Source organism: Crotalus tigris, unplaced genomic scaffold (assembly GCF_016545835.1).
Source record: "Crotalus tigris isolate CLP2741 ecotype Arizona unplaced genomic scaffold, ASM1654583v1 scf7180000024387.2241675, whole genome shotgun sequence".
Taxonomy (NCBI): Eukaryota; Metazoa; Chordata; class Lepidosauria; order Squamata; family Viperidae; genus Crotalus; species Crotalus tigris.
Genome location: NW_024100557.1, coordinates 2,158,019 through 2,184,528, shown reverse-complemented (window position 1 = coordinate 2,184,528; position 26,510 = coordinate 2,158,019). Strand labels below are relative to the sequence as shown.

The following is a 26,510-nucleotide window of genomic DNA, read 5'->3' as shown; positions in this document are numbered from 1 at the left end:
CCATTCTGCAAACAGTGCTGCACCAGTTGAGTAGTCCTCGACTTACGACCGGTTGAGTAGTCCTCGACTTATGACCATTGGGGGTCGCGGCATTAAAAAGGTTGAGAACCACTGTACTAGAGGAAGATGCTTTGCAACTATTCATAAGATCCACTTAAAGTGACAAGGGGGAGCCCCATTCAGTGCATGGAAACTCCTGGACTTTTCAGCCTATTGAATATACGAGGCAGTAGTTTAAATATAGAAAACACGCACGTGTTTGTATGTTTGCATATGTATGGATGTGGACTAAAAAAGGAAAATAGTGGAGGCAAATCAACTAAGAAATCAAATGTCCAATTGGTGTTAGCACACAGGCTATTTCTTAGCATCAGATTAAGGAGGCCCACAAAACAGTTGAGGCAGACTATCTGCATCACTAATGCAGATTGTAAGTCTAGGGCTGTCAGCTGAAATTATCTAAATGAATTTAAACATGGTCATTGAATTCAGATCCCAAATTCTCTATCCACAAAAGTATAAGAGTTTTAAAAACTACTGGGAAAAAAACCCCCAAAATTTCTGATAACTAATGTTATTAATGACATCAGCCTTCGTGAGCTGCAGCTCATTCCATCAGATTAATTTTACAATTTTTTGAAATTCATTCTCCAGTTCGTTCTGTTCCATGTATAAGGCCTATTATAAGGTTATGTTATTGTTTATGCCATTGGAAGGAAGGAAGGAAGAAAAAAATCTGCATCAACCGCTAGAAAATGTGGTTTAAGAGAGAGAGCTGAATTATGCAAAAAATCCATTTCAATCTGTATGAATTGAAAGGTATTTGAGGTCCTAATCAAATGTTATTTAAGTGAGAAGATTCAAAGTAACATATCAAATTTGGTATCCCTAAGCTCTGCCTGACTTTTGTTTATATTACACCTTATCTTCATTTACAAAGTACTGTATATGGGACCAAGTAATAGGCAAAAAAATGGGAACATTTTTAAAAGTATATTTTAAAAAAGTATGATCATTTTCAGTGCAGCTATTTTACTGAGCAGTGGTGATAATTAAATTAATGTAGATTTTTGGGTTCTTTATAGTAATGGAACGTATTTTTATTTTATTACAGAGGATCACCAGACCGAGATGGAACTGTAAGTTTTAAAGATATTTCTTTTTGAAATTAGCCTTTATTTTGAATTAGGTATATTCAATAGAAAATATGCCTTAAGCTTTCTTAAATCTTCTTCCTTATTTCTATTTTAATACTTTGAATATATTAACTATATTCTATAGTTGATATAGAACAGGCATGTCAAACTGCCGGCCCACAGGCCAGATGCGTCATACCGAAACTGCGCCCACCCCATTGCCGGCCCACCCCATTGATGTCACGTGATGTTGCGAGTTTGACATGCCTGATACAGAATATTCTATATTCTAAATTAGAATTATATTGAAAACTATGATTTTCAATATATTCTGATTTTACTTGAATCCAGTTTCCTCTTCAAATTTGCAGACAAATCTTTTTCTTGCAATATTTTTTCCACAAAATCTTCCCATATGAAATAATAATTACTGCATTGAACAATATACAAAAAAATTAAAATACCATATCAAGATTTAAAATTGGAAAATCAGTTTTTGCAATTGAGGAAATGAACTGAAGGTAATCACAACCAGAGGAAAACAGAAATAGGAAAGAAGGGCTGCTCTTAAATTATCGTTGCTGTCTTTTATGGTTCAGGATTTTCATATATGCTAGAAAGAAACTTACCTCGGCTATTAGACTTTATGTTTGCAATAAAGAATGTTGGGCTCAGATACAAAATTACCTTTGTTCTATATTGATTCCTGGTTTTAGAAGACTTTCTCATATTTATCTGGTGAAAAATCTAAGAAAAAAATGGGGGTAATTGTTGACTAGTGCTCAATAGATCTTCACAAACAAATGAAGACCCAGAAATTATGAGTCCTAAGGGCCTTTCCAGATGATACTTTTCTGAACAGTGAATGAACTTATGAGCTGGATTCATGAAGTCCAATTGATGTCCAAAAAAAAGCATTTTTCCAGCATGTTTATGTCACTGGAGAATGTGGGTTCTTCTAGCTGGCATGTTCTTCTTGTTTTGGGGGGAAATGATGTATTGGTTGAATTATGGACTGAATCATATAAAACTGTCTCATTATTAATGACCAGCATACTTTACCTATTATTTTATGATTCCTGATTGAAAGGTTTTCCCATTCCTTTTTTTAAAAAAAAAGTTTCTGTAATCCCTTACACAATACAGAAATACAGAATTCCATGTGTTTATCCTTTTTAAGAAGTGATAAACATAAAGCATGTTTTTATTTCCTTTTTAAAGTAATCGTCTATTATAAAAATGGTTTCTTTTAATTGAGTGCTTAGTTCGGAAGGCTTTATTAATATAGAAGTGCATGCCTTCTAGATACCTTTTTTAAAAAGTATCTTCTGTGAAGTAAGGTATCTTTTGCTTCCTTACAGCTACACTTCTTACTAGTGATCTTAGATGAGAGTGAGCTTTGTCTTCTGGAAAGGTCCTAATACAATTTTTACTGGCCTGAGTTTTTGAACATCTGACCCAAGATCCTTAATCCTCCCACCCTAACTTAATTCCTTTCCAGCTCAATAACAGTGATTTCAGAAGAACCGAATTGGGTAGAAATGCTTGTAGCTGCAATCACAGGTTGAAAAAAGCTGGCATCTACACATCATTCTGCATCCCCATTGTGTCCGCTCATTGCTTTTAGTTTTTTTTCTTTTTAAACAAAAGTAGACCACACCTGGAACACTTATGTTTAACAGTTTGATCAAAGCTCTGTTCAGCAGAAGAAGAAGAAAAAAGACATAGACTTTCCTAACTTGCAAGCTGATTCATTCCTTAGGTCCCATTTGTACTGCAGACTACTCTGTACTGATAGTATAAACTAGTGGTTCTTGAACTGTTTGATGAATTACACCTTTTCCCAGTCTTGATTAATCTCATTCATTCATTCATTCAATCATTCATTCAATCAATCAATTTATTTCTATGGCCACTGATCTCAGTCAACGAATCTGGGCAGTTTACAAACAATAAAAACAGTCAAACCAATAAAATCATTAAACACGTCAAAGTGAAATATACATAGGAGCAAGATACTTGGCTAGTTAACAACAGGTCTTATGAAAAGCTAACAGGGTTTGGGGTCATTCTGATCTCTGAAAGAAAAATGTTCCATAGAGCAGGGGGCATTGCAGAAAAAGCTCATGTTCTGGTCCTGCCAGCTGTCATTCTTTGACTGATGGGATCTACAGCATGCTCATTCTGCTCGACCTGGTTAGACAGGTAGAGACTCTTGAAAAAAGATTTTCCCTCAGATGCCCTGGTCCCAAGCCATGTAAGGCTTTAAAGGCAATCCACCAACACCTTGAATTGCACCTGGAAACGCACCAGTAACCAGTGCAGTTCACACAGAAGTAGTGTTACGTGTGCCATATATCTGGCAGCATTTACTATCCATGCAGCTGCATTCTGCACCAGTTGGAGTCATTACTTCCATAAAAAAGGGCTCTATTGTTTTACACAAGCATCTCAGTAGTAGTTGTCTCAATCCAGATCCTCAACTCACAAACAAGCAATTATGAATTGTTCCATTGTCCCCAAGATATGCCAAATTATCAATTTGGATAATTATCCCCAGTTTAACCACCACTGATCTAAGCATAAGAAAAAGGTGGTAGCTTTCCTGGAGCTGCTATTAGACACAGAGGCAAGAAAATACAGTCCTTCTTTCTTTAAACACATTCCAGCTTGCCTACATCATTCTGAAAGTGGAGCCCATAGGTTTTGCATATAGCATGTGCACCATGACTTTGTCACACAGAAGGAACAGTTGTGTTCTTGGATCTCAATGTTTGAAGCAAATACAGAAGTCAGATCATTTGCATGATGATGTCACAACAGATGTGTTGTCCTTTGCCCTCCTTATCTTCTTACAAATACCCTACAATCTGTGTTTTGCCTTTGCCGTAATTTACTAGCAACTTGGGGAGACAAACAGTTTATACTGAAGAAATAAATGGGGGAAAGAGTAAGTCTTCCCTGCCACTACTCAATGTCTTGATCTATTTTAACTTCCCACTTTCTGCAATTTTGGTTAGTGGATTATTTTTTAACAGCAAAACACGACTTAGACTTTTTTTTCCACACGACTTAGAATTTGGCTCACACAATTTAAATCAAATCAAACCTTTATTAAAGTCATAGACCAGCATTGACTCAGACAGATATAGTTTCCATTAAATCAGCCATACTGATAATGTGCTCATATAGTTTTCCGCTCCTCCCATCTTTCCCTTTTCAAGCAAAATCATATTTCTGTAAACCTTAAAATGACAAAGGGATCTATCAAGCCTGAAACTGAAGATTATTCTTATCTAATCATTTTGCACTCTTTCAAATGACATAATTTGCTATTGTATAGTTATGCAATATGTGTTAAAGGTCTCTTAAAATGGTATAAGAACTTTTCTTGTTTTGTGGGACATGTTTACTCTGAGTAGGATGATTGGGGCTACATTCCAGTCAGTGGACTTCCCATCAGGTTGAATTTGGTTCCTAGTTTCAAAGTTCGATATTGTTGATAATCCTAAATCTAAGAAAAGGTGTTTATTTTGTAAACTCAGGGATTAATTGCAAGTTTCTGGACATGGCATCTCCATTATTACAAAACAGACTTCCAATTTTTTTTTACAGTTTTTATCCCATCTTGGAGTAACAACCCAATACCATCCATGACTACAGTTTCTAGTCATAAGAAAATACCATCTTTCCTGCAACTATTCAAAACTTACCTAACATCAAAATACTATTGACCTTTTTTCTTATAGACAAACAGGATGAATTTAGGATCACATCCCTTTTAGATAGTTCAAAGATGGCTCAGTTAAATTATTCCTAAGATTGACCTGTCCAGTTTAATTGGAAAAGATATAGTGCATTGAAATACAAAATTGAAAAAGTTATTGACTGATGAAAAAAAATGAAGGAAGGTTTGGTTTTCAAATACATAGCAATCCAAAGTTCAGTTAATAGACCATGAGATGGTATTTAAAATCATGATAGCTTTCAACTGAATTCCCTTACAATGACTAACTTCTGCTGAATGGAGCAGTACTGTATGTTCCAAAATAATCTGCTGATAGCAACATTAATTTGGCAAATATTGCCTTCAGAAAGTGCATTTTCAGCTTGCTTACTCCATGTGGTTTCATGTATTTTTTTTAAGTTAAACCACCAAACACTTTAACCTTTTTTCTATAAAAAACAAAATCCATTCCAGCCACCCAGCCCTCATCCTCATGATCCATCCTACAATAGCAAACCAGAATGTGCCCAGGAAGGCGGAAAAGCAGTTTCGGTAAGAATGTGAATATTGGCTTAAAGCTTCAAGTGGGTTGGTTACAATAATGTTGAAACTGCAACAGTTTTGTTTTTCTTTTAAAATACACAAATGCATGTTTGATATTTCAATGTACTTTCACCATTGGTGTTCTAGATAGAATGATTAGCTCTTCGCTTTTACACAAACTGCAGTCGAAGTGGTGTAGCTCTTTGTAATTGACAGGTGGATTGTTGTCAATGAACAGATTTTCTATGTGCTCTCTAAGGTTGTCTGGTATGGCATCCAGTGTGCCAATAGCCACTGCGGCAACCATGGATGGTTCTTATGTGTTTCCACTGTATGTTCATATTTGTTTGTTTGATTTTTATCCTGCCTTTATTATTTTGATAAATAACTCAAGGTGGTGAACATACTTAATACTCCTTTCCTTTCCTATTTTCCCCACAACAACAACCTTTGAAATGGGTTGGGATGGTAGAGAGTGACCGGCCCAAAGTCACCTGGCTGGCTGTCATACTTAAGGCGGGACTGGAACTCCTGCTTTCTAGGCTAGCATCATAAAGTATAGAAATACCTAATTATGTTTAGATAATAATTAGTGCTTTGTAATAAAAGGATTGGGGGAGAATTAACTAATAATTGTGACCATCATGGCTGGTTACGCTCTAATCTTTTGATTTTAATTTTCAGATCTTTATACTTTGTGATCTTCTCCAATTCTTTGTCTTCTATTCCACTATCCCCGAGTATTGCCACATCAATTATCCGCATTTTCTTCATTTCAATCACAGTTAGGTCTGGTGTGTTATGAGCCAAGAATTTAACCATTTATATTTGGATAACTCAGCATTCTTTCTCTCAGTGACTTCAGGGTCTTAGGCTAAGACATCTACAAACCTGCTATATGAGCCTATGACTCAGGGTGGCAGGAATTAAATCTGGGACTTTTGCCACTGACTTATCATCTCTTGCATAGTTGTCTTATACTGTACTCTGCCAATGAAAATTATAATATTTTCTTACAATTCCTACACTGGTTCTCAGCTTTGGAATTCAAGAATGGAAAGTTGCTTTCCAGATGTGAAATAAAGAACCTGGAATGGCCTTTTTAGTTATTTGTAATGGACTGATCAATGTTGGGGCATTCCTCCCTTGAAAACATTGACTTTTTCATGTATTCTAAGAAAGTATAGCATTTTAATTTTTTTCCTCTTATAACAACAAAACCATTGTTTAAACTATGTATTACAGAAGAGAACAAATGGTGCTCCAAATGGATTTTATTCAGAAATTGACTGGGAAAGATATGTAAGTAATAGTAATAAAAAAAAACCATTGTTGACAGCAGTCTTTTAAGACATTCTTTGTTCCAGTGAGACTCGGTTACTTATTTGCATGTTTATTATTGTGTCATAGTGACTATGAATTATATTTTTAGCTGATCCTATCATATCAGCATAAAATCAGTAACAATACCTGCGTATAAAGTATGTTGCTAATACATCCACTTACCAGATACATCCCTGCAGTTGGCCTGGATTGATTTTTTTCCCCCATGAATCTAATAGGTTATGTAAAGAAGAGATCAGCCATGTCTATCTTTGCCCTTGCTAATAATCTCCACCAACTGATGTATTGAAAGGTTCCCAAACTGAATACATATCTGCTAATTGTTTGGAATGCTGAAAAGTTAAGAAATGGCAATGGACTCTCCCCCAAATTTGTGGTCAGTGAGAATTCAACTACTTTTTGGAACCCTCTAGCAAAAACTAAGGCTAGAAGGAGTTGAAATATGTGAGTTGAGTGGCTACACACATTTACTAAATAAATAAATCTAGCTTCACTTGGGCAGAAATTTAGGACTTTCCCACATAACCAACTTGCTTTCTCTCATCCCTACTCAGTTCAGTTTAAAAGAAATCCAAGGTTGATTTGAGCTGTATTCACTGACTTAAGATCTGTTTGGACATCAGACCAATACAAGTGCAGTCATGTTTATAACTCTGTGAGGCAACACTTCACGGTTATTTCACCTCTCTGGCCAAGAACTGAGCGAAGAAAACTGCAAACTGCTCATTGATCAATGGTTATCCTTCCAAGCTAGAAATAACTAAGGACCTTGTCCATTCCCTTAGTTTATCAGAGCTGTGCCTAAAAAAGAACATTGCTTCCTCTCTGCACAAACAGAAGAGCAAATAAATTGCTAGTCTTCCCCATCTAGTGTTTCATGTGTCTATGAACACTTGGCCCATTTGATTTGGAAGCAAAACTATATTGCAAATATTTGGAGAAATTGGAGAGATAGTCCTTTGAATCACCAATTTCTATGCTAGGTAGAGCTTTATATGCAACCATTGCACCTTGAATAGTATCTGAAAACCCACTGGTATCCAGTGCACCTAGTACAACAGTGGTATTACATGGACATATTGAGAGGGACCCATAACTATTTGCTCCCACTCTTTGGACCAGCTGTAGCTTTAAGGGTAGTCCCACATATAGGGTTCATTGCAATAGTCCAGATAAGGTATGAATGATTATGCCTAGAATGTATATGTTAGGTTACTTTTTAATGATATATGGTTGGTTTCTTTTCTGTTAATGTTTATTTTTGTTGTAGTGGTTTTTTTTTTAATTTGGAGGCCTTATAAATTCTCAAAATAAATAAGTAAATGCCTCATTAATGAGATTTTTGAGGAAATGGGGGAAAAGAAAAGAATGTTTATACTTTGACTCCTTCACTGTATTTGCCACACCAGAATTCACCTGAACTTGATGAAGAAGGATACAGCACCAGACCAGAAGAACTAGGCTATATCCTTTATTTTTAATGTGCAACTTCTAGCTACACCTGCCAGAATTCCCAGCTCAAAACTCAGTCATGTAATCTTCCCAATGTCTGAATTCTCTGATATTGAAGAGAAAAAAAAAATCCCAACAGAGAGAAAAAGAGTAGGATTCAAATGTTATTAGCATTTTTAGTTCTATGTTCTTTGTAAATATATATTGTGCCCCTGGGAAGAGATTGCCTGATTCTAGATGCCATCTGCTCCCATAATGGAGAGCCCTCTACAATGGACCATATTCAAGGCTCTTTGGAGCAGTGTCTGATTTCTCCCTCTAAGTTTAGAGCTTTGCTTCCAACTTATGTACTGTAATGTACTAAAATTGTATTGTACGCCACTGGAATCATACCCTTCATTTAAAACTGGTGCCTTGATAGGTCTATCCTGAAACTGAAATAACGTTGTATTGTAGTCTACAGATTGGTTGCACTTCTCTTTAACTGTGCTCTACCTACCAAAGGAAAGCACTTTTATTCTTCAAGTGAATCTGAAGAGGAAGAGGAGGCACATAAGAAATTCAACATTAAGATTAAACCTTTGCAATCTAAAGACACTCTTAAGAGCGCAGCAACTGTTGATGAACTGAAAGCTTCTATAGGCAACATTGCACTTTCACCTTCACCAGTGGTAAGCAACATATTTTTAATTTGCTACTTCCTAAGACTTCCCAGATTGTATTTTGCTTATTTTCCAGGTGTGCCATACAATCAGTTTATGTTATTCATCTCTTCCAAACAGCATATTTCACAGCATAAGGGCTTCCTAAAAACATTTTGGATTCAAGATATGTTGAAAAATATCATGACTTCCATAGCTACTTCATGCTTTTGACAGATCTTTTAGAGAACATTTTAAAGAAGTTACAGCAATTTTCTCTCCATGCTGCTATTATGGTTTTAGAAATAAATACATGACATAGATATCATCTATATTTTAAAAAAAATCCTGACAGAACAATTAATCAGTGGAACAACCTGCCTCCAGAAGCTGTGAATGCTCCAACCCTGGAAGTTTTTAAGAAGAGGCTGGCCAGCCAGTTGTCTGAAATGGTATATAGGGTTTCCTGCCTGAGCAGGGGGTTGGACTAGATGACCTCCAAGGTCCCTTCCAACTTTATTATTATTATTATTATTATTAGTAGTAGTAGTAGTAGTAGTAGTAGTAGTATTTTGAAAAGCATTTGAAAGAGAAATAAGAGGCCATATTAAAAATAGTCATGAAATTGTGTGTGAGAGGGATGAGGGGGGGGGAAGGAGCAGGGAGGAAGTAGGATGGTTAGAGGAAAGAGGAGGGGAAGAGAGTAGGAGGGGAGGAGAGAAAGAGGAGGGAAGTAGGGAAGGATTAGAGAGGGTGGACGCGGCCTGGGGGGAATGGGCAGGCGGTACCAATGGTTAGGAATTTATTTTAATTGAATTGTATTTTGTATGAATAAATGAAAAATAAAAAACTTTTTATTTAAAAAAAATAGTCATGAAATGGCCACAACAGAGATTTTTAAAAAATTAAACTGAGTTGTTTGCTCTCCTATTTTTATCTCAGTTATTGGAAATTGGGTTTCCAATTTCCAAAAGAGATCCAGGATAAAAAGATGAAGAATGAAGAATCTTTGTGAGATGTAGAAGTGATGGGTAGCATTACCGGGACCTGAATAATGTACCTATAATGTTAAGTGTAAAGCTTTATTTCTAGAAGTTTAACATGACAAGAATTCTCAAGACCCATTCTGGGAGATGGCCAATTTGTTGGCAATGTCTAGAGCAGTGGTTCTTAACCTGTGGGTCGGGACCCCATTTGGGGTCAAATGACCATTTCACGGGGGTCGCCAAACCATGCTGTCTGCCATTTTTTTCCCTTTTCCCTAGCTGTCCTACTCCCTCTTACTGGTGGCCACACCCACTTGGGGGTCACCACAACATGGGGAACTGTATTATGGGGTCACGGCATTAGAAAGGTTGAGAATCACTGGTCTAGAGTGACAAGATGCTCCCTATTATAGCACTGTCTCAGTATGTCCTTCCTTTAGCCTATATGTGTTCAGAGATGACTGCATTCTGTGCTTTTGGTTATGACTTTTGTATCTCTATTCTTTAAAATTAAACCTTCACTTTTCCACTCTTGGCTTGAAATTAATACTATTAGTGTTCCCAGGCTAGATTTGTCTCTACCCCGGTATGGTTAGGAATACAAGTTTTCTGTATAACTATTTGATCACTTTGGTTGACTAACATGCTCTATGCTTGTGTCCTGTTACCCACTGAACCCATATGGATGATCAGTTTTCTCTTTTAGATTCCAAAGAGATTCATCTCAAACTGGATACTTCTTAGCATTTATTTCTCTCAACCCCACCCCACCTCTGTAGGACAATATAAAACATATGTTGTCACCTTTTTCAGGTTAAACATGAAAGATTTGGTATTATTAAGCATGACAAATAACAAATATTGTTAGACATTATTTTTGTTCATATGGAAATTGTCCCTTTTGCATAGTTGCTGCTTATCCTGAAGAGATAAGATAGATAACCTTTATTGTCATTTTTTTTACTGTGGGCACAACGGCACACATCAAAAATGAAATTTAGTCGCCCGCTCTCAAAGTGAAACACATACATGTTCTCCGTCCCTAACAAATTGAATACTCAACTCCAAACATAATTTTCTTACCAAAATATTGATATTTCTTAATTTAAAAAAAAACAGCTAGGTAGTCCTACATGTGGAATAAGTATCATTTCAGAGAAAAGAGCTTTCAACTTCCAGTTACACATATACATATACATATGTACATATATGTAGGACTTCTTGAATTACATAAGAACATTGGGGTGTGTCAGTGTCTTTAATAGAGATGTGTATTGTGATCATTGCTTCTGAACACTGTCAAGTTATATAGATGACATGTGCTAGCCTTCTAACTCTTACATCAGTTAGCCAACTCATCTGGTGATCCATTCAGGTTTCTAGATACGTATAACTCTATTTCTTATCAAAAACACCATTTTCAAAAATGAATACCTGCTCATCATCCTAAGAAATCTTTCCACTTCCTCAAAGCAGTGCCCTCTTTCTCCAACGCAGCATATGGCTGACATCCTGGAAAAAATGCACATGAATAAATATAATATACAGTAGTAAACTGAAAAGATAAATCCAGTGGTCTTATGTCAGAACTCCTTCTTAGAGAGCGTTTGTACTGTTTGGACCGATACCTGAGGATGAATTATATTAAGCAGTTCAAGCTTAATACTCAAACTACTCAAACAGTATATTGACCCAGGATTTTTCATTAGGATTTGTTTCTGCTTCATCTGATGATTAGTTCATTAAACACTAAATAGAACTGACTTTCATCCCACACAGGTGGTTAGCTTCTAATTGCCTCAACTATGACTCAATGGGGTGATTTCTTCATCAGATAGATAGTTATATATCTACTTTAGACATTAACCATTTTAATAACATTCCTTCACAAAAATTATGCAAATGAACTGCAAGTCTACAAGTTTATCAGTCTTGTAATAATAGTAGCTTCACAATTATTTTGTGGAAAAGACAACAGTACAAAAAAGGATGGTTGCAACATTCCCCCAATTGGCCCCTGGTTACTATCAGTTACTGAACTTATAAGAAATGATTAGTAGTAAATAATAAAGTTGCACTTGACATAATTTCATAAAGCTTACAAATTTTCAGTTAAAGAAACTATGTGGATTTGTTTCTTCTATCATTTGGCATTAACAACATAGAATCCAGCAACATATTTGTAATACAGAGCTGGAAACAATTTTAGTGAGGCAAATTGTTTGAAACCTAGTGTTCAGATAGTATTACAAAGTAAATAGTAATTGCAATATTATTATGGTGGTCTAGAAGTTCTGTAGTATCCCGATTTAATTGACTTATAGTAGGAAGAGAGAATTACATATTATGTATGGGAAAGTGTGCTTAGATCATTCATACATATATCTAATAAGTTTAGACCCAGATGTACATTAAATAGAATTTAATATATTTGGAAAAAAATATGTTCTCCTTTCCCTGCAGCTTCTTCTAAAACTGTTCTAGGAGTTGAAAAGCTACGTATAACAGCATGAGAACAATACAGTGGGGAAATATGAAATGTCCTAAAATTGTTATACCTTTTTCTCTAACAGAACACTTTTTAAAATGCTGGTTTCCTTTAAAAATAAAGTCATGTCATTCACAAAGGTCTGGATATAATCAATTTAAATTTAAAAGTACTATATTTTTTGGAGCAAAGTGAAATGCTATAATCCAAAGTGTTGTTTTCTCCCATAGAGCTGATTATATAACTAGCATTTTCTTCTTTTTCTCCTGAATATATGACTCTTAGTGATGCTAATTTAGTTTAGGTGTCTCATAAGCTGAAAATCCACTGTGAGTCTCTGTTTCTTGCCAGAAATCAGAACCTGAAAAGATTAGAGCCAAACCAATAGCAGGACTGAAATTACTCCAGCTCTGTTTGTGCAGAAATGGAGAAAAATTGCCATGTTAAAATGTAAAAGGAAAGGCTGGTACAAAGCATATATTCTGTATATTCCTTTTATTGTTCAAGAAAAAGTCATTCTCACTTTATATGACTTTGAGGGGATATATGGATGATGGTTGCAGCATATCTATCGACTATAATTCTTTCTATAATGGGATTTATCCTGCCTTTGTTTAAACAGATTAGAGAGCAGAAGAGTTACGGTATTTTAAAACTTTTTTTCAGACATCGTTGCTATTGAATTTATTTTGCAAATACAAGAAACATAAGCCCATCTTAAAATTTTGCCTCAAACATCACTGTTATAAAATCATGACTCACTGGCTATAGCAAGGTTGGCTTGAAATGTTATGAAATAAATGTTAAATAAAGCAATAATAACAATTATTTGCTCTTCTTAATAACATTATGATTATCTCAATAATGTATTATAAACCATTGAGTGATGCATTATTTTTCTACCAAGAAAATCTGATTATGGTGTGTGTTTCTGTGTGATGAATGTTTATGAGCTGTTCTTCAAGGTGATGTGTTAACAAAATAATTTTTGTGAGATGCTTACACTGCCAACTTCATCATTGAGAATTTATGCCCAAATAATTCAACACTGTTAGATGGAGAAGAGAAGACAAATGTGCCCTATTTCTCTCCTTCCTTCTTCCTAATTAGTCTAATAGACTTAGCAAGGCTTTGCTGTACTCCACAGTCTACTTTAGATAATGACCATCTGCTCAAACATAGAAAAAATATGGGGGAGCACTTGGGAGCAAGTAACATTTTTAAGGTCCTACACTATTTAAAAGGAAAAAGAAAGGGGAAAATAATTTGGAACTGACACATGCTAGAAAAGATCAGGTTAGTTTTAACCCTTTGTGGCATTTTGACAAAGAAGAACTGCCTTCTCAACTAACTCATCTCATACCTCATGGAGATGGCAAACAGATAATTGTGGACTGAAAATGAAACTGCAGGAAAGATTTCATTTCATCTCTCTAAATTAGTATTTAGAGCTGTCTGTTGAATTTTAATTGGATTCTATTTGATTACCAAAGGAAATGTGCTGTTCCAATACATAATCAGTAAGTTTTGTTCTCAATTAAATTGTGTAATAGTTTCTGACTGCAAAGCTATACGTCATTACTTGTGAGTTAGTCTCATTGAATACAATATGTCTTGCATCTAAATAGGTACACAAAAGATCTGAACCCAGTTAAGCTGAGAACAATCTGACAGTAAAAAAACTTTTAGTCTTTTCATAGTTACATATGGAACTTTTGAAAGTGAATTTAATTAAAATTGATTTTTGAATAGATGTCTTTAGGACTGTTCTGTAAAATATTTAATGTATCATTTCATTATTTTTTCCATGGATTATGTAAGTGGAAAATGTCTATTTTTTTCTCTTCTTTATCTTAATGCATTTTGCAGAGGAAAAGTCCGGTAAGAAGCCTTCTTATTCCCTAATACTCTCATGCTATTGGATGTAAATAGTTTGTGTGTGTGTGTGTGTTTGTGTACATGCACATGTATATACATATATACTTTGTAATATCTGGGAAGGTAGTGCTGTCAGGTTGTTCATCTTCAGGTCATTTCACAAGAAGGAATAAACGAAGGAGAATTTGGGGAAGAGAGGCTCTGAGAAGGAAGCACAGTTCTTCCCCACATATTGCCAGCAGCACTAATGGGAAATAAAAAATGGCCGCATGCTACTTGAACCATTTGCTTTCCCTGAAGAAGCAGGGACCGTGTTATCCATGCAAGCAGCTGGTCTGCAGACCACATGGTTGCTCCTCAAACTAATTGACCTTCTAAAGTTGTTAGAATAAATAGGCAATCCATGAGGATTTTAGACGTGAGATTCAAAGGTAACAAAATTCACTTTGAACGTTTGAGGTACAGCTTGATAAAAAATTTGAAGATTAAATACCATTAAAAAATAGCATAGATAGAAGATTCTTTAAAGAATATTTAGCCTGTAAAATCTGGGCCAGATAGGTTCAAAGTTTGACACAATAAAGCACTGAAATATTCTTACTAAATGTCTTTAAAGGCAGAAGAAGCAAGGATAGGAAATGAAAAAAGCACAGCAGCTTCAAAATTGTCCAGCAGAGAATCTATAGAGAATTTGCACTAAATTCACACAGCAAGTGTCCTATTCCAAATTAATTTTGTTACTAAAGATTGACCAGTTTATCACTCTCATAAAAACATACTCTTCTAGACTAGGAGATATATTAGCATAGTTCAATGGCAAAATTAGACTCTTCCATGAATAACTTATTAGATATTGCTTATGCAACAATATTAAAAAGATATGAGAGTTTTGTATATGATTCTTTTTTACATAACATACATGATATAAATAATAGTTTGTATTATATGGTATAATCTAAAAGCAAAGCATACTGTCTCAAACCACTCACACAGTGAATAGATCAGAAATAACAGATTTTCACTATTTTGGCAGAATAAGGGTCTCAACGAGCTGACGAATCGCAACTAGACAGGACATAAAGACTAACAAAAACATAACTACAGATATGATAAATAGAATGAAACATAAGGTAAAAGTTATGTAGAGTAATAATAGGTATATGTGAATATTGACAACATCCAAAGTGTTCTGTTTTTCAGAAAAAAAGAAAAAGAAAAGGTAGAATATTTAGCTCCATAGTATCAGCCTTTTCCAGCACAAGGAATAATTGGCAATTTTTAAAAATATAAGAAGCTGACAATGTATGCACATATTTTTGAATTTCCAAAGAAAGACTGGAAGTAATTGCAAATGTGTCAGGCCAGTCTCCTGAACTGCCCAAAATATATAAAGAAAGAGGACACGGTTTTTGATTAATTTAAAACTTTAATTAACTTTAGATCTGTAACATTTTTATTAATGTTAGATCTATAATAATCTTTTAACAATTAATATGTGGGATAAAAATAAGCAAATGTGGATTTTCTGTTGATGTTGTTCCAGCAAATATCTTCATAGTATAGGTTCATTTTTAAAATCAAATTTAAACAGGCCCAAGACTTTAAGTGGATTTGGGAAGACAACGGTTTGAGGAAAAATAGTTTTGAAATTAATATTTTGTAAAGCTAGAAGATCTCCTACCATCCAAAGCCATTTTTATTACTGATCTTTCACTCTCTGACTAGGTATCTGTTCTCTCTTCTTTTTTGCTGATCACAGAGACGCAGCCCGGTAGGTCATGAATTCATCTTGAAACAGTTGGGTAAATGACAATGGGTAATTTAAGACAGGATTAATTTAAATTTATTTGGGGAATATGCCTCACATAACTTGCAGAGAGTGTTTAGGAGATAACAATTCCTGCCAAGCTTAATAAGAATCTCGTTGGTTAAGAAATATTTCCCATTTTATTCTCTTTAAAACCTTCCCTATTGAACTCTTGATCATTCAGTTCCTCTTGATCTTCCCTTTTCCTTGGAGGTGACGTTATGGCCTCATTTTCTGATGTTAAAATATTTCATGGAATATGATTTGAAAAGAAAAGATCCGCCTTGAAAAACACATGCAGAAATGGTCAGAATAACCATTCTGGATCCGATCCTCTGTCACCCTCTATTCTGATATATAAAGTATAACGAGCTATCAGAAGAATATATAAGATCACTTTTTGCATAGATACGTCCTGTTTATGTTTATATTTCCCGAGTGTTCGGTTTTCTGTTTCTATTTTTTTCCCCATCTTTTTCAATATTACAGATTTTTAGTTTAAAAAATTGGACATAAACCAATATACAAGCAAATGAGATTTTATGAATGTATTATCTAGCTCTGGGGCTATAAACATGTTGTCTAGGACTTCTTGGCAAACTGAGTATGTGTAAAATTCTTGTGTGAATACATTTGTAACTATTACGCTCAGCTCTATTCAAAAGATGTATGTAAATATGAATAAATGAATAAAATGGCAAAGGAACCACAAAGTGTACTGCATTAACCCAATTTAGTGTATATTTTGTTTTACAAATGTTATTTATCTATGGCTTTTCAGCATTTCAAAACAGAGCAATGTTCCCTTTATGTAAATATAAACCTTTAATTCTAAACTGTAGTTTTCTGTATTTAATTTTAGGGTACAGTTAAGAGGAACTTATCTAGTAAGTATCATTTAAAAACACATTGGACTTTAACTGGTGAAAATCCATGATGGAGTAGATTTCTTTCATAATTTTCATATTCTAAAAGAGCAGCAGCAGCTAATTAACAAGAAAGATTCAGAACATTTGTGAACTAGATCTCAAAACAGATTGAGAATACTTCTGCATACTGCTTTGAACTGTACAAATGCATAAATATAATTAATAGTCTTTGGTGGTCTTAAATTAAAATGATGCATTTTAAATCAAAGTGCATATGCAGAATGTGCACAAACCATATCAATAGGCCTTTTTTTCTGGGTGTAAGTGAAATATCAGTCATAACTTATGGGATACTCTCATATATCTAATAAAAATACATATATTTAACGAAAATATTTTAATTGCATTTATTTTTTCATAAAAACACATAGGTAGCCCTAAAATGTGAAATGTTACAATATATGTAGAAAGACTGGGGGGCATAATTAATCTGGAATGATTTATGAAATCTTGTATTATGTTAAGGGGCCATAGTTAGGTTTCTGCCATTTTTATTAAGTATTAGTATGCCTTAAGTAGAAAAACGTAGATTGCCTAACTATAATTTTAATATTATACAATGTTTGGCCATATGATCATATTTTAAAGATATTAAATTAGCCTTTCATGCAGGCTGCAGTTTTACTAGTGTGCCTTCCAGTTGACCAACCATGGAACCCATGTATTGGTTTTCATTCAGCCCTAGCTTCCCATTCTTATCTATGTCTTATGAGCAAAGAAAGAAAACACTCCTTGGTTCAATTTAAAGTCAATGAAATGGTGGCAAGGTGGTATGATAGAAAATTGCTGAGGAGCCAGGAGGCAGGAAAGTTGAGTGTTACTGTCAATAGAAGAATTATCCCATAGCTTAGGAGTTAACACTGCAGAATTGTTCTTGCAGAAATAACTCCTACACTCCTGCAAAAACAATTGCCTTGACTGCAAAAAGGCTACAAAAATCACAATATTATGCAAAAGGGATATACTTGTGGTCTCAGTTCAGCATAAATGCCATGTCTTCAGGGGCCTATTGTTCAGTTGACTTTATTTAAGAGTCTGCAGGCAGTTTGTCTACATTGTACTCCAAGAACATAATTTTAAATGTATATTTTGTGCCAGGTGAAGAGATAGCAAGACCCCGGCGTTCAACACCTACTCCAGAGCTTCTGAGGTTAGTGTAAAACTGAGTGCCCAAAGATGTGGGATTCTTATTCCCAAAATGGACATTTTGGAAGGATTATTGTTATATGCTTGGTTGCCTTAAAAGATTAATTCTACATTTGCTTCCTATAAAAAGCTATAAAATTATAGATTTTCTTAGCTAATTCAAGGCCAATTTTCAACCTTGGGTGTGGCTCAATATGGAAAATGGCATGCCCTTTTTATTTACATCTTGAGTATGAAAAAGAATATTGCAATGTCCTTTTTTATCTAAACTTCTAGAGAGGGGGGACATCTGCTTGTACCAGACTGTGAATTCACACAGATATAATAGCTTGGTTGCCCAATAATATGATTGAATTAAGGCAGCCTATCGGCAGAAATGTATAAACAAAATTTACAATACTGGGGCCAGTTCTTGCCATCTATTTATACTTACTCTATTATTTATACTTATAAGACTCCAAATAAATGAATAAAATGGATTCAAAATATAGCTGATTTATTATTTTATTGGATTACCATATTCATTTTCTGAATGTTTATCCTAAAATGTGTCATTTATTAATGATTAAGACTGAACACTGGACAAAGAAGAAATTATACCAGAAGAACCATTAGTGTTTTACAAAAGGAAAAGTATTATTGATTAACATTTCTTTAATATCATTTGATTAATAAATATGTTCAGGAACAAACACAGGGAATGATTGGTGCCAAACGGCTTGGAATCGAAATATTTGAATAACTTTCTTTTATCCCAATTTGCTGTGGTAGACCAAATACATAAACAATATGATATCACAGATTTATGCATACACACACTACACACACAGAAATGCGTATGCATATATGTATATGTACATAATATATGCACAGAGACACATACACATTAAATGAGAGAGAGTGAGAGAGTGAGAGAGAGAGGACGACAACCCAATCTACACAATAGTTAGTGAGCAGAATTAAGCATTGGGACATGATACTAATTATTAAAATATATCTTGCATAGTTGCTACATAGATGTGGCAATGATTAATAGCAGATCTATAACAAGCAATGTCAAAACAAAACTCAATTCTTGTGTAAATATATGAAATGACATTTAAAAGTTTGACACTTGATTTTATGGAAAAGATTTTTTTTAAAAAAAATCTAACCAGTTTGTCACATCTGCTGATGTCAAGTAACTAATTTTCCTGTAGCAAAAGAACTTCAGAAGACCAGACTGTCCTAGCACCATTATTTGGTCCACCCCTAGAATCTGCATTTGAAGAAGACAAATTGGAAGGTAAATTATTAAATTGCATTTATTTATTAGATTCATAGCTTGCCTTTCTCCTAGGCTAGGGGCTCAGGTGGGAATACCTAGCTTTCTCTCTATTTGAGTTTCTTCCTTATAGCCTTTGTGTTATTTTGGATTGAAAAATGTGATTGTTTGGAAGTTACCCAATTAACCTCTATGATTGAAACTTGGATCTTATCTGTTCCAGTTCAATATCATCCCCAGACCATGCGCCATGTATTATAGTCTTTGCATCAAGCTGATTCACCTGAAATAATCATTAGATCCATCATTTGATTAACTCTGTCCTTTTCCCCAGAGTGTGTTGCTTTATTCAGAATAACAAAAGCAGTTTCATCCCAAGCTCTGCCCCTTTTGTATCTGCATGCAACCTCTTAGTGCAGGTATGGAAAGGGTGGGGTGTGTATTCCAATGCTGCTTTCATCACGATGTCCCTGTGCTCTCTTAGCAAATTCAGCTGACTGTTTTTTTTCTTATTGTGAGCATATCTATGCTCACTTGGAGTGCTGAATTGCTAACCTAAGAAAACATGGAATCAAATCTATGTTAAGTTTCTTTTTTGCTCCTATCCGAATCATTTTTAAGGAGCATTTTGATATTTTTTAAAAAATGTTTGCCATATTACATGAATGAGAAATGTGAACTGGATACACGCGTCAGGAAGCCACTGGTTCCAATATTGTACTGCCTATTTCATGGTAAAACAAACGCTCAAAATAGTACTTACAAGTATTGGGATTAATTTTTAAAAAATTTCTTTTATTTGAGTAGCTGCTGTAATTCGCTAATACCGAAAGTTCATAGTTAAACTGCTATTGGAAATAAAAGAGAATCAAGCTCTTGTGTTACTCCTAGATTAATATGTTGTTATATATCTGTGTGACTTCAGGTTCCGTAGATCAGTCTGAAGTTTGGGGTTCTATGCAACCAGAAAACTCAAGTGTAGAAGCTCCAGATCCATCACGACCCTTCCCATCTGGAAGTAAGTTAGAATAATTCCTGGTAGAAAAAGTGGTTTAATTTGTTTGGCCTTTGTAATTGAAAAATTCTAAAACACAGAAATAAGTAAATCCATTAGGGATTGTGGCTCGTTATACTATGTGGAAACAGAGATATTAATGCAACCGTGCAATGAAAACTCACCTTTACTGCCAATATAATATATTAGAAAGAGACATTAATCAGAAAATGTATCATTAAAATTGCTATATTCATTTTAAAATGAAAAAATTTAGTAACATTATGTATGCTACCATATTAAGTGTGTATTTCTGATGGTAGAGATATTCTGCATAAAAATTATGGGATGTTCTTTGAAGGTCAGATGCTAACAACTGGTAGCCCTGCACAAGTAGAAATGTGTTCTGTTTGTACAATGAACTCTCTGAATTGCAGCTACATCTACACGAGACTGAGTTGGAATACTGCATCTAGTTTTGGTCACCACAATGTAAAAAAGATGTTGAGACTCTAGAAAGAGTACAGAGAAGAGCAACAAAGATGATCAGGGGACTGCAGGCTAAAACATATAAGGAACAGTTGCTGGAACTGGGTATGTCTAGTTTAATGAAGAGAAGGTGCCATGATGGCAGTGTTCCAATATCTCAGGGGCTGCCACAAAGAAGAGGGAGTCAAGTTATTCTCCAAAGAACCTGAAGGCAGGACAAGAAGCAACAGATGGAAACTAAACAAGGAGAAAAGCAACCCAGAACTAAGGAGAAATTTCCTGACAGTTAGAACAATTAATGACTGGAACAACCTGCCTCCAGAAGCTGCGAATGCTCCAACACTGGAAGTTTTAAAGAAGAGACTGGACCGCCATTTGTCTGAAATGGTATAGGGTTTCCTGCCTGAGCAGGGGGTTGGACTAGATCAGGGGTAGGCAACCTAGGCTCTTTTATGACTCGTGGACTTCAACTCTTTTATTCCTGGCTCAGGAATTCTGGGAGTTGAAGTCCACGAGTCATAAAAGAGCCAAGGTTGCCTACCCCTAGACTAGATGATCTCCAAGGTCCCTTCCAACTTTATTATTACTACTACTATTATTATTATTATTATTATTAGTCAATTTCTTTGTGATTGAGCTTTGTCCATCCTTGTCTTTGAAATATTCCTTTTATGTTACAGCACCTCCACCACTTCCTCCCAAAAACATTCCTGCTACACCTCCCCAGGCTGGTTCTCCTTTAACAATTGGAGTAGGTAAGAATATTTGACATAAATAGTCAGATTGAATCATTGTATATTTTGCTGCATAATAATTATGACCTTGTTTAGTATACATTATGAAACCTCAATATGAATTCAATTGTAATTTCTTAATAGTATTATGCATATGTGTGTTTAATATTTTGTTCACAAAACATTTTAAGCAGATTTCTCTTTTTAGATTCCAGAAAATATCTGATGAAGCTTTATACATTATTTTCTAAAAAGCTTGACATTTTGAAATGCTTCTGTTGCCTGTGCTATATTAAGTAATCAAATTTAATTTGAATGGTTTTTGGTAATTTTATCAGTAAGCTTTTGTTTACTAAACTGAATTTTTTATAAGAAAAGAAGTTGGGTAGCTTATATATGTTTGTCTTGAATCTCAATGCATTTAGGGTTTTTTCTCAATCAACAAGTGATTCTGTTATGTAATGAAAATTGCCATGCATACCAACTCCATTTTTAAAATATTTCTTTATAAACATATGTAACATTTTGGATCAGAATTTTTTCTCTTTTTATCAATATTTCATTTATATATACATGGTCTATGGTAGATGGTTACCTCTCTTGATATGCTACACTTTTATAGAAAGGTAAGACTACAAATATACTGAAATACATAATTTCTCAAATGTAGCCTTCTCCATATCGAATTCAGCAATCGGGAAGGGGGAGGGGGTTGAATAAAAAATTTAATATACTTTTGCTTTCCTAAAGAAATTGGGCATTTTGGTTTTATATCTATTTATTCATAATTACAGAATAATAACTATAGAAGTTATATTTCAACAATGAACTTATTAGCTGTGATCCAGAGCTCTGCACATATGGAACAGTCTTTTTCTTTTCTATGAAAAGAAAATAGTGCTACATTGTTTTCTATTTTGTATGCAGATTTGGAAAATTGTGACCATTTCAGATAAAATGGAGGCTGGGGCTGTATCTCTTGTTGTCATTGGGAATTAAATTTGCTTAACTTTTGTTGAATGGCAACTAATCACAAAGCTTGAGACACAGGCTGAACTTTTAACGTTTTCTTTCACAGAAGGAAAAAAATGTGAAACAGTTTATTTAATTTCAGATTATCCCTGAAATTTAGTAATGCAGCAATTATTTGAATATAGCAACCATTAATTAATTTTTCATTATGAATCTTTTCCTGTCCCTTAACACATCTGTTGTCAAATATTCTGCTACATTTACTAAAATTTATTTTGGCAATAATGATGATTCAGCAATCATAAGACTAGAAATGTATTACGAATTATATTCTTTTTTATTTGCTAAAATAATGCCACATTGCATATCACATAACCCAATGCATTATGCAATATACATGTTCATATGTGCACATACGTCACCTTTTTAAAATTTTGTATTGTTTTGCCATTTCTCTTCTAATATTTAGTAATAAAGTCACAGTGTCAATTGTGTTGCCTAGGTAATTTTCTCTATCAATATGTAACGTATGATATTTGATTTTGAAAGAAGAATGTAATTTACATGAAATGTATTTCAAAGTTATATGGACACCTGCAGACAACTATGTTCTCAAAAGCACCTTTTAAATATGTTATTAAAATGTATTTGTGCTAGAATGTAGCTTGAATTTTAAAAGCCCCATTCATACGTAGAGCAATAATACAACCTAACTGTGCAAGTTGATGTTAAAGTTTGAAATCAAATACTTTGACCACAGGAATTGACCAGACAGCAACAGAGGTCAAAAGTGACAAACTACCATCAATCAATGACTTGGACAGCATTTTTGGCCCAGTATTATCCCCCAAGTCTGTTACTGATAATGCAGAGGATAAATGGATCAGTTTTTCTGATCAGTCCCAGGAAAATGTAACTCCAGAGGTGACTTCAAGGGAAAAAGTGGTGTCCCCCCCTGTGGCATCCGAAATCCCGGAAGAGCCTCCAGAGGTTGAAATCTCTCGCAATGTTCCATCTCCACTCAATTTAGAAGAGGTTCAGAAGAAGGTTTCAGAGCAGACCCACGTTAAAGATGATAACTTAGCACCAGCAGCATCTCCTAAAGATTTTGGGGTGGGACAGACAGCAACACCACCTCCCCCTCCACCTCCTACCTACAGGACAGTGGTGTCATCACCCGGACCCAGCCCTGGCGGTGGCACAGGAAGCACCAGTGGTATGTCTGAACGGCTTTGAGTGTGCTTCAGTGTGGCCATGAATGCTGCCGTGTGAAAAAACAAGCCTTTTTAGCTGTTAGTTTTTTTTTGTTTTTGTTGTTTTTTGGCTTTTAGCATCAATCATCCCCTTTTGTTTGATTGTACTGTGCCCGGTGGCCTTTTTTTTTTAATTCCGTGCTCTTGTGACCCAACTCAACTGTGAATCCTTGATAGTATGTTTTATTTTCCTACCATTGCTGAATGTCTAATTGTTGATGGGAGAGCTTTATGTCTTAAGCACCAGGTAACGGTGGGAATATATTATCATTGATCAAGGATGCTCTAGAATTTACCAAAGCTCTGAATCAAGAAATGAAGTATTTTATTTTACTTCGCTTGGCGATTTTCCTCAGGAGGAAAGCATAAGAAAAGAATTCATATTTTACCAGCTTACCACAGTTCCTTCTTGACCTTTTTGCAGAAAAAGAAAGTATAATAGGTCTTTCCACCTTCATCTATATAATTCATGACTTCTATGATCAGTAGTTATGAAAAAAAAAACCAATTTGATAGCACTTAAACAGTAGCCGGAAAGATCACATCTGTCTAGGAAGGATTTTTTTTCCTCTCTCTCAGGGCCTGTAGTGATCTTTGTCCCACGACTGAATGGTGCCAAACCAAACTCTCCTTAACATGGGATAGGGATCTGGGAGAATGGAAATTTTAATTGGCAATCAAAAGAAGTGTCTCAATTAGCTTATATCATAAGCTCCTTTTTTAAAGATGGATGTAAGAATAGCGCTAAATCCTTCATGAAAATCAGCTCAGATATCAACTAACATGTATAATAAGTGTTATAATGTTAATGAGGAGAGAAAGAGTCAGTTTTGTCTTTCTTGCTTCACTAACCTCTAGATTTGAGATTGGAAAAAAATGGACATGTCCATACAGTGATCAGGAGATGAACTCAATTTAAGATAATAATTTAATCTTAATATAGTAATTCCAATGTAGTAATCCCAAAAGCAAATTATATATAGTGCTGTTTCATTGGAAATACAAATATGGATATATCAGATGATTGTAGTAGCCCAAGAAACAAAGATGGTTAGTGTGAAAAATTATTTTAGTCCGCAGGAAATCCATTGAGTTACTTCTGAAGCTGTTGTAGTGTACCATGGACTCTAAGGTGCGCTCCAAATGACATCAAAGCAAACTCCTGCCCTTTGTGAGGACAAGAACATATCTTTGGCTCTTCTCAGACTAATAGGAGCTCTGGTGTGAATTTAGCAGGAAAGAAAAATATTTAAATCTCAGATTAATAATGAACACTTCAGGGGAACAACACTTTGGGTTGCTTTCCCTGCAAATACTTTTAAAATGTGTTATGTTTCCTAATATATCCTTTAAGTAGTTTAAAAAATAAAAAGAAGGGATGCGGTGAAACATACACCCCATTATTTCTACAAACAACAAGCTAAACCCATCTCTGTAACTAAAAACAATTGTCTAGAGCAGTGTTTCTCAACCTTGACCATTTTAAGGCATGTGGACTTCAACTCCCAGAATTCCACAGCCAGCATTGCTGGCTGTGGAATTCTGGGAGTTGAAGTCCACATGCCTTAAAATGGTCAAGGTTGAGAAACACTGCTCTAGAGTCTGAAAAAGAACTGTAGCTTTTTTCTTATATGAGAATAATTTCTTGAGCATGTCCAGTAAGTAACTTCCTTTGGGCAACATATGCTTTGTATTTTTTCTCTTTTTCCCAATTCAGTTTTGGAAAGAAATGAAAACTATCTATTACCTAATTACAGATAGGAAATCAACAATGTGTTCATCTAAGCTGAGACTGAAGAATTCTCTCTTATCTTTGATAACCTGTCCCTGTTGATACTTACTTATCCTTATTTTCAAAGAAAATGCCTTTTGTAGCAAGAGTGAATTCTGAGAGAGGGGAACAGAAAGAAGGAATATATTTAAACTCTATTTTGAGGCAAAAAAAACCCAAAAACCATTATAGAGGTCTTAGAACTTATCCTTCAAGTTCAATGCTATATTTTTTCCTTAATAGCAAATTTCATCATTATTATTTTTAGGGAACAGAGTACATGTTATCATTAGTCTTTAAAATTAGTGTTTCCTTTTAAAGCAAGGGATGGCCTTGTATATTCCAGATATGATAAATGGAATAGCCTAAAGCTTGTATATTCTATCTACAGATGGATGATGAAGTGAGTAACTGCTGCTCTAGGTACAAAACAGTTTTGTATAGCTTATCAGTGTAATAAAAAATCAGTTATGCAAGTTTGAAATGCCCTAGGTGGAAGAAATCCTTTTTTAATTTAAATTATTTTTGTAAAAAATCAGAAATCAACCTTTCACAGTTAATATTCTGGGGAAAAACACTTCTTTTATTTGTTGAAGTGTTTTATTTTCCTGAAGTTTGATAGTTGATTTTGATTAAGATGTTCTCCCTGAAAAATACAAGTTAGGCCTGGGTTTGATCTGCAATATAATTGCAACATTATCTGTTTACAGCAATCTAGGATTCATATTTTTTGATATAAAAAGCAAGTGCAAAAATAGTTTGTGTGTTATCTATTTCACTTATTATTCCCACGAGTGACTGGTACTGGAAGACTGAAGTTAATCAGGCTTTTAACATCTCTTACAGTTTTATATAACAGTATGTACAGTTAAGGATGATAGGGTTCTGTAGACATATATGCCTTCCTATCTCAAAATTCCTTTCCTGTGTAACTAAAATCAATTCTTACAATATCT

The 26,510-nt window shown here is 34.7% G+C and overlaps 1 protein-coding gene across 17 annotated transcripts in view; it reads left to right on the top strand.

The window, feature by feature from the left end:
- Positions 1 to 26,510, top strand: part of SGIP1 (SH3GL interacting endocytic adaptor 1) — a 115,823-nt gene that overhangs the window by 42,973 nt on the left and 46,340 nt on the right. For 6 of the 17 annotated variants that reach the window (XM_039329075.1, XM_039329072.1, XM_039329070.1 and 3 more), the window contains exons 3-15: positions 1,115 to 1,139; positions 5,338 to 5,415; positions 6,652 to 6,708; positions 8,160 to 8,214; positions 8,698 to 8,873; positions 14,187 to 14,198; positions 15,955 to 15,966; positions 16,865 to 16,889; positions 18,030 to 18,081; positions 19,277 to 19,362; positions 20,267 to 20,359; positions 21,505 to 21,579; positions 23,291 to 23,746. In XM_039329075.1, the coding sequence (XP_039185009.1) occupies positions 1,115 to 1,139; positions 5,338 to 5,415; positions 6,652 to 6,708; positions 8,160 to 8,214; positions 8,698 to 8,873; positions 14,187 to 14,198; positions 15,955 to 15,966; positions 16,865 to 16,889; positions 18,030 to 18,081; positions 19,277 to 19,362; positions 20,267 to 20,359; positions 21,505 to 21,579; positions 23,291 to 23,746 (1,202 nt within the window). The remainder of the gene's footprint in view (positions 1 to 1,114; positions 1,140 to 5,337; positions 5,416 to 6,651; positions 6,709 to 8,159; positions 8,215 to 8,697; positions 8,874 to 14,186; positions 14,199 to 15,954; positions 15,967 to 16,864; positions 16,890 to 18,029; positions 18,082 to 19,276; positions 19,363 to 20,266; positions 20,360 to 21,504; positions 21,580 to 23,290; positions 23,747 to 26,510) is intronic. The other 11 variants (XM_039329078.1, XM_039329077.1, XM_039329073.1 and 8 more) reach the window with 6 other exon arrangements.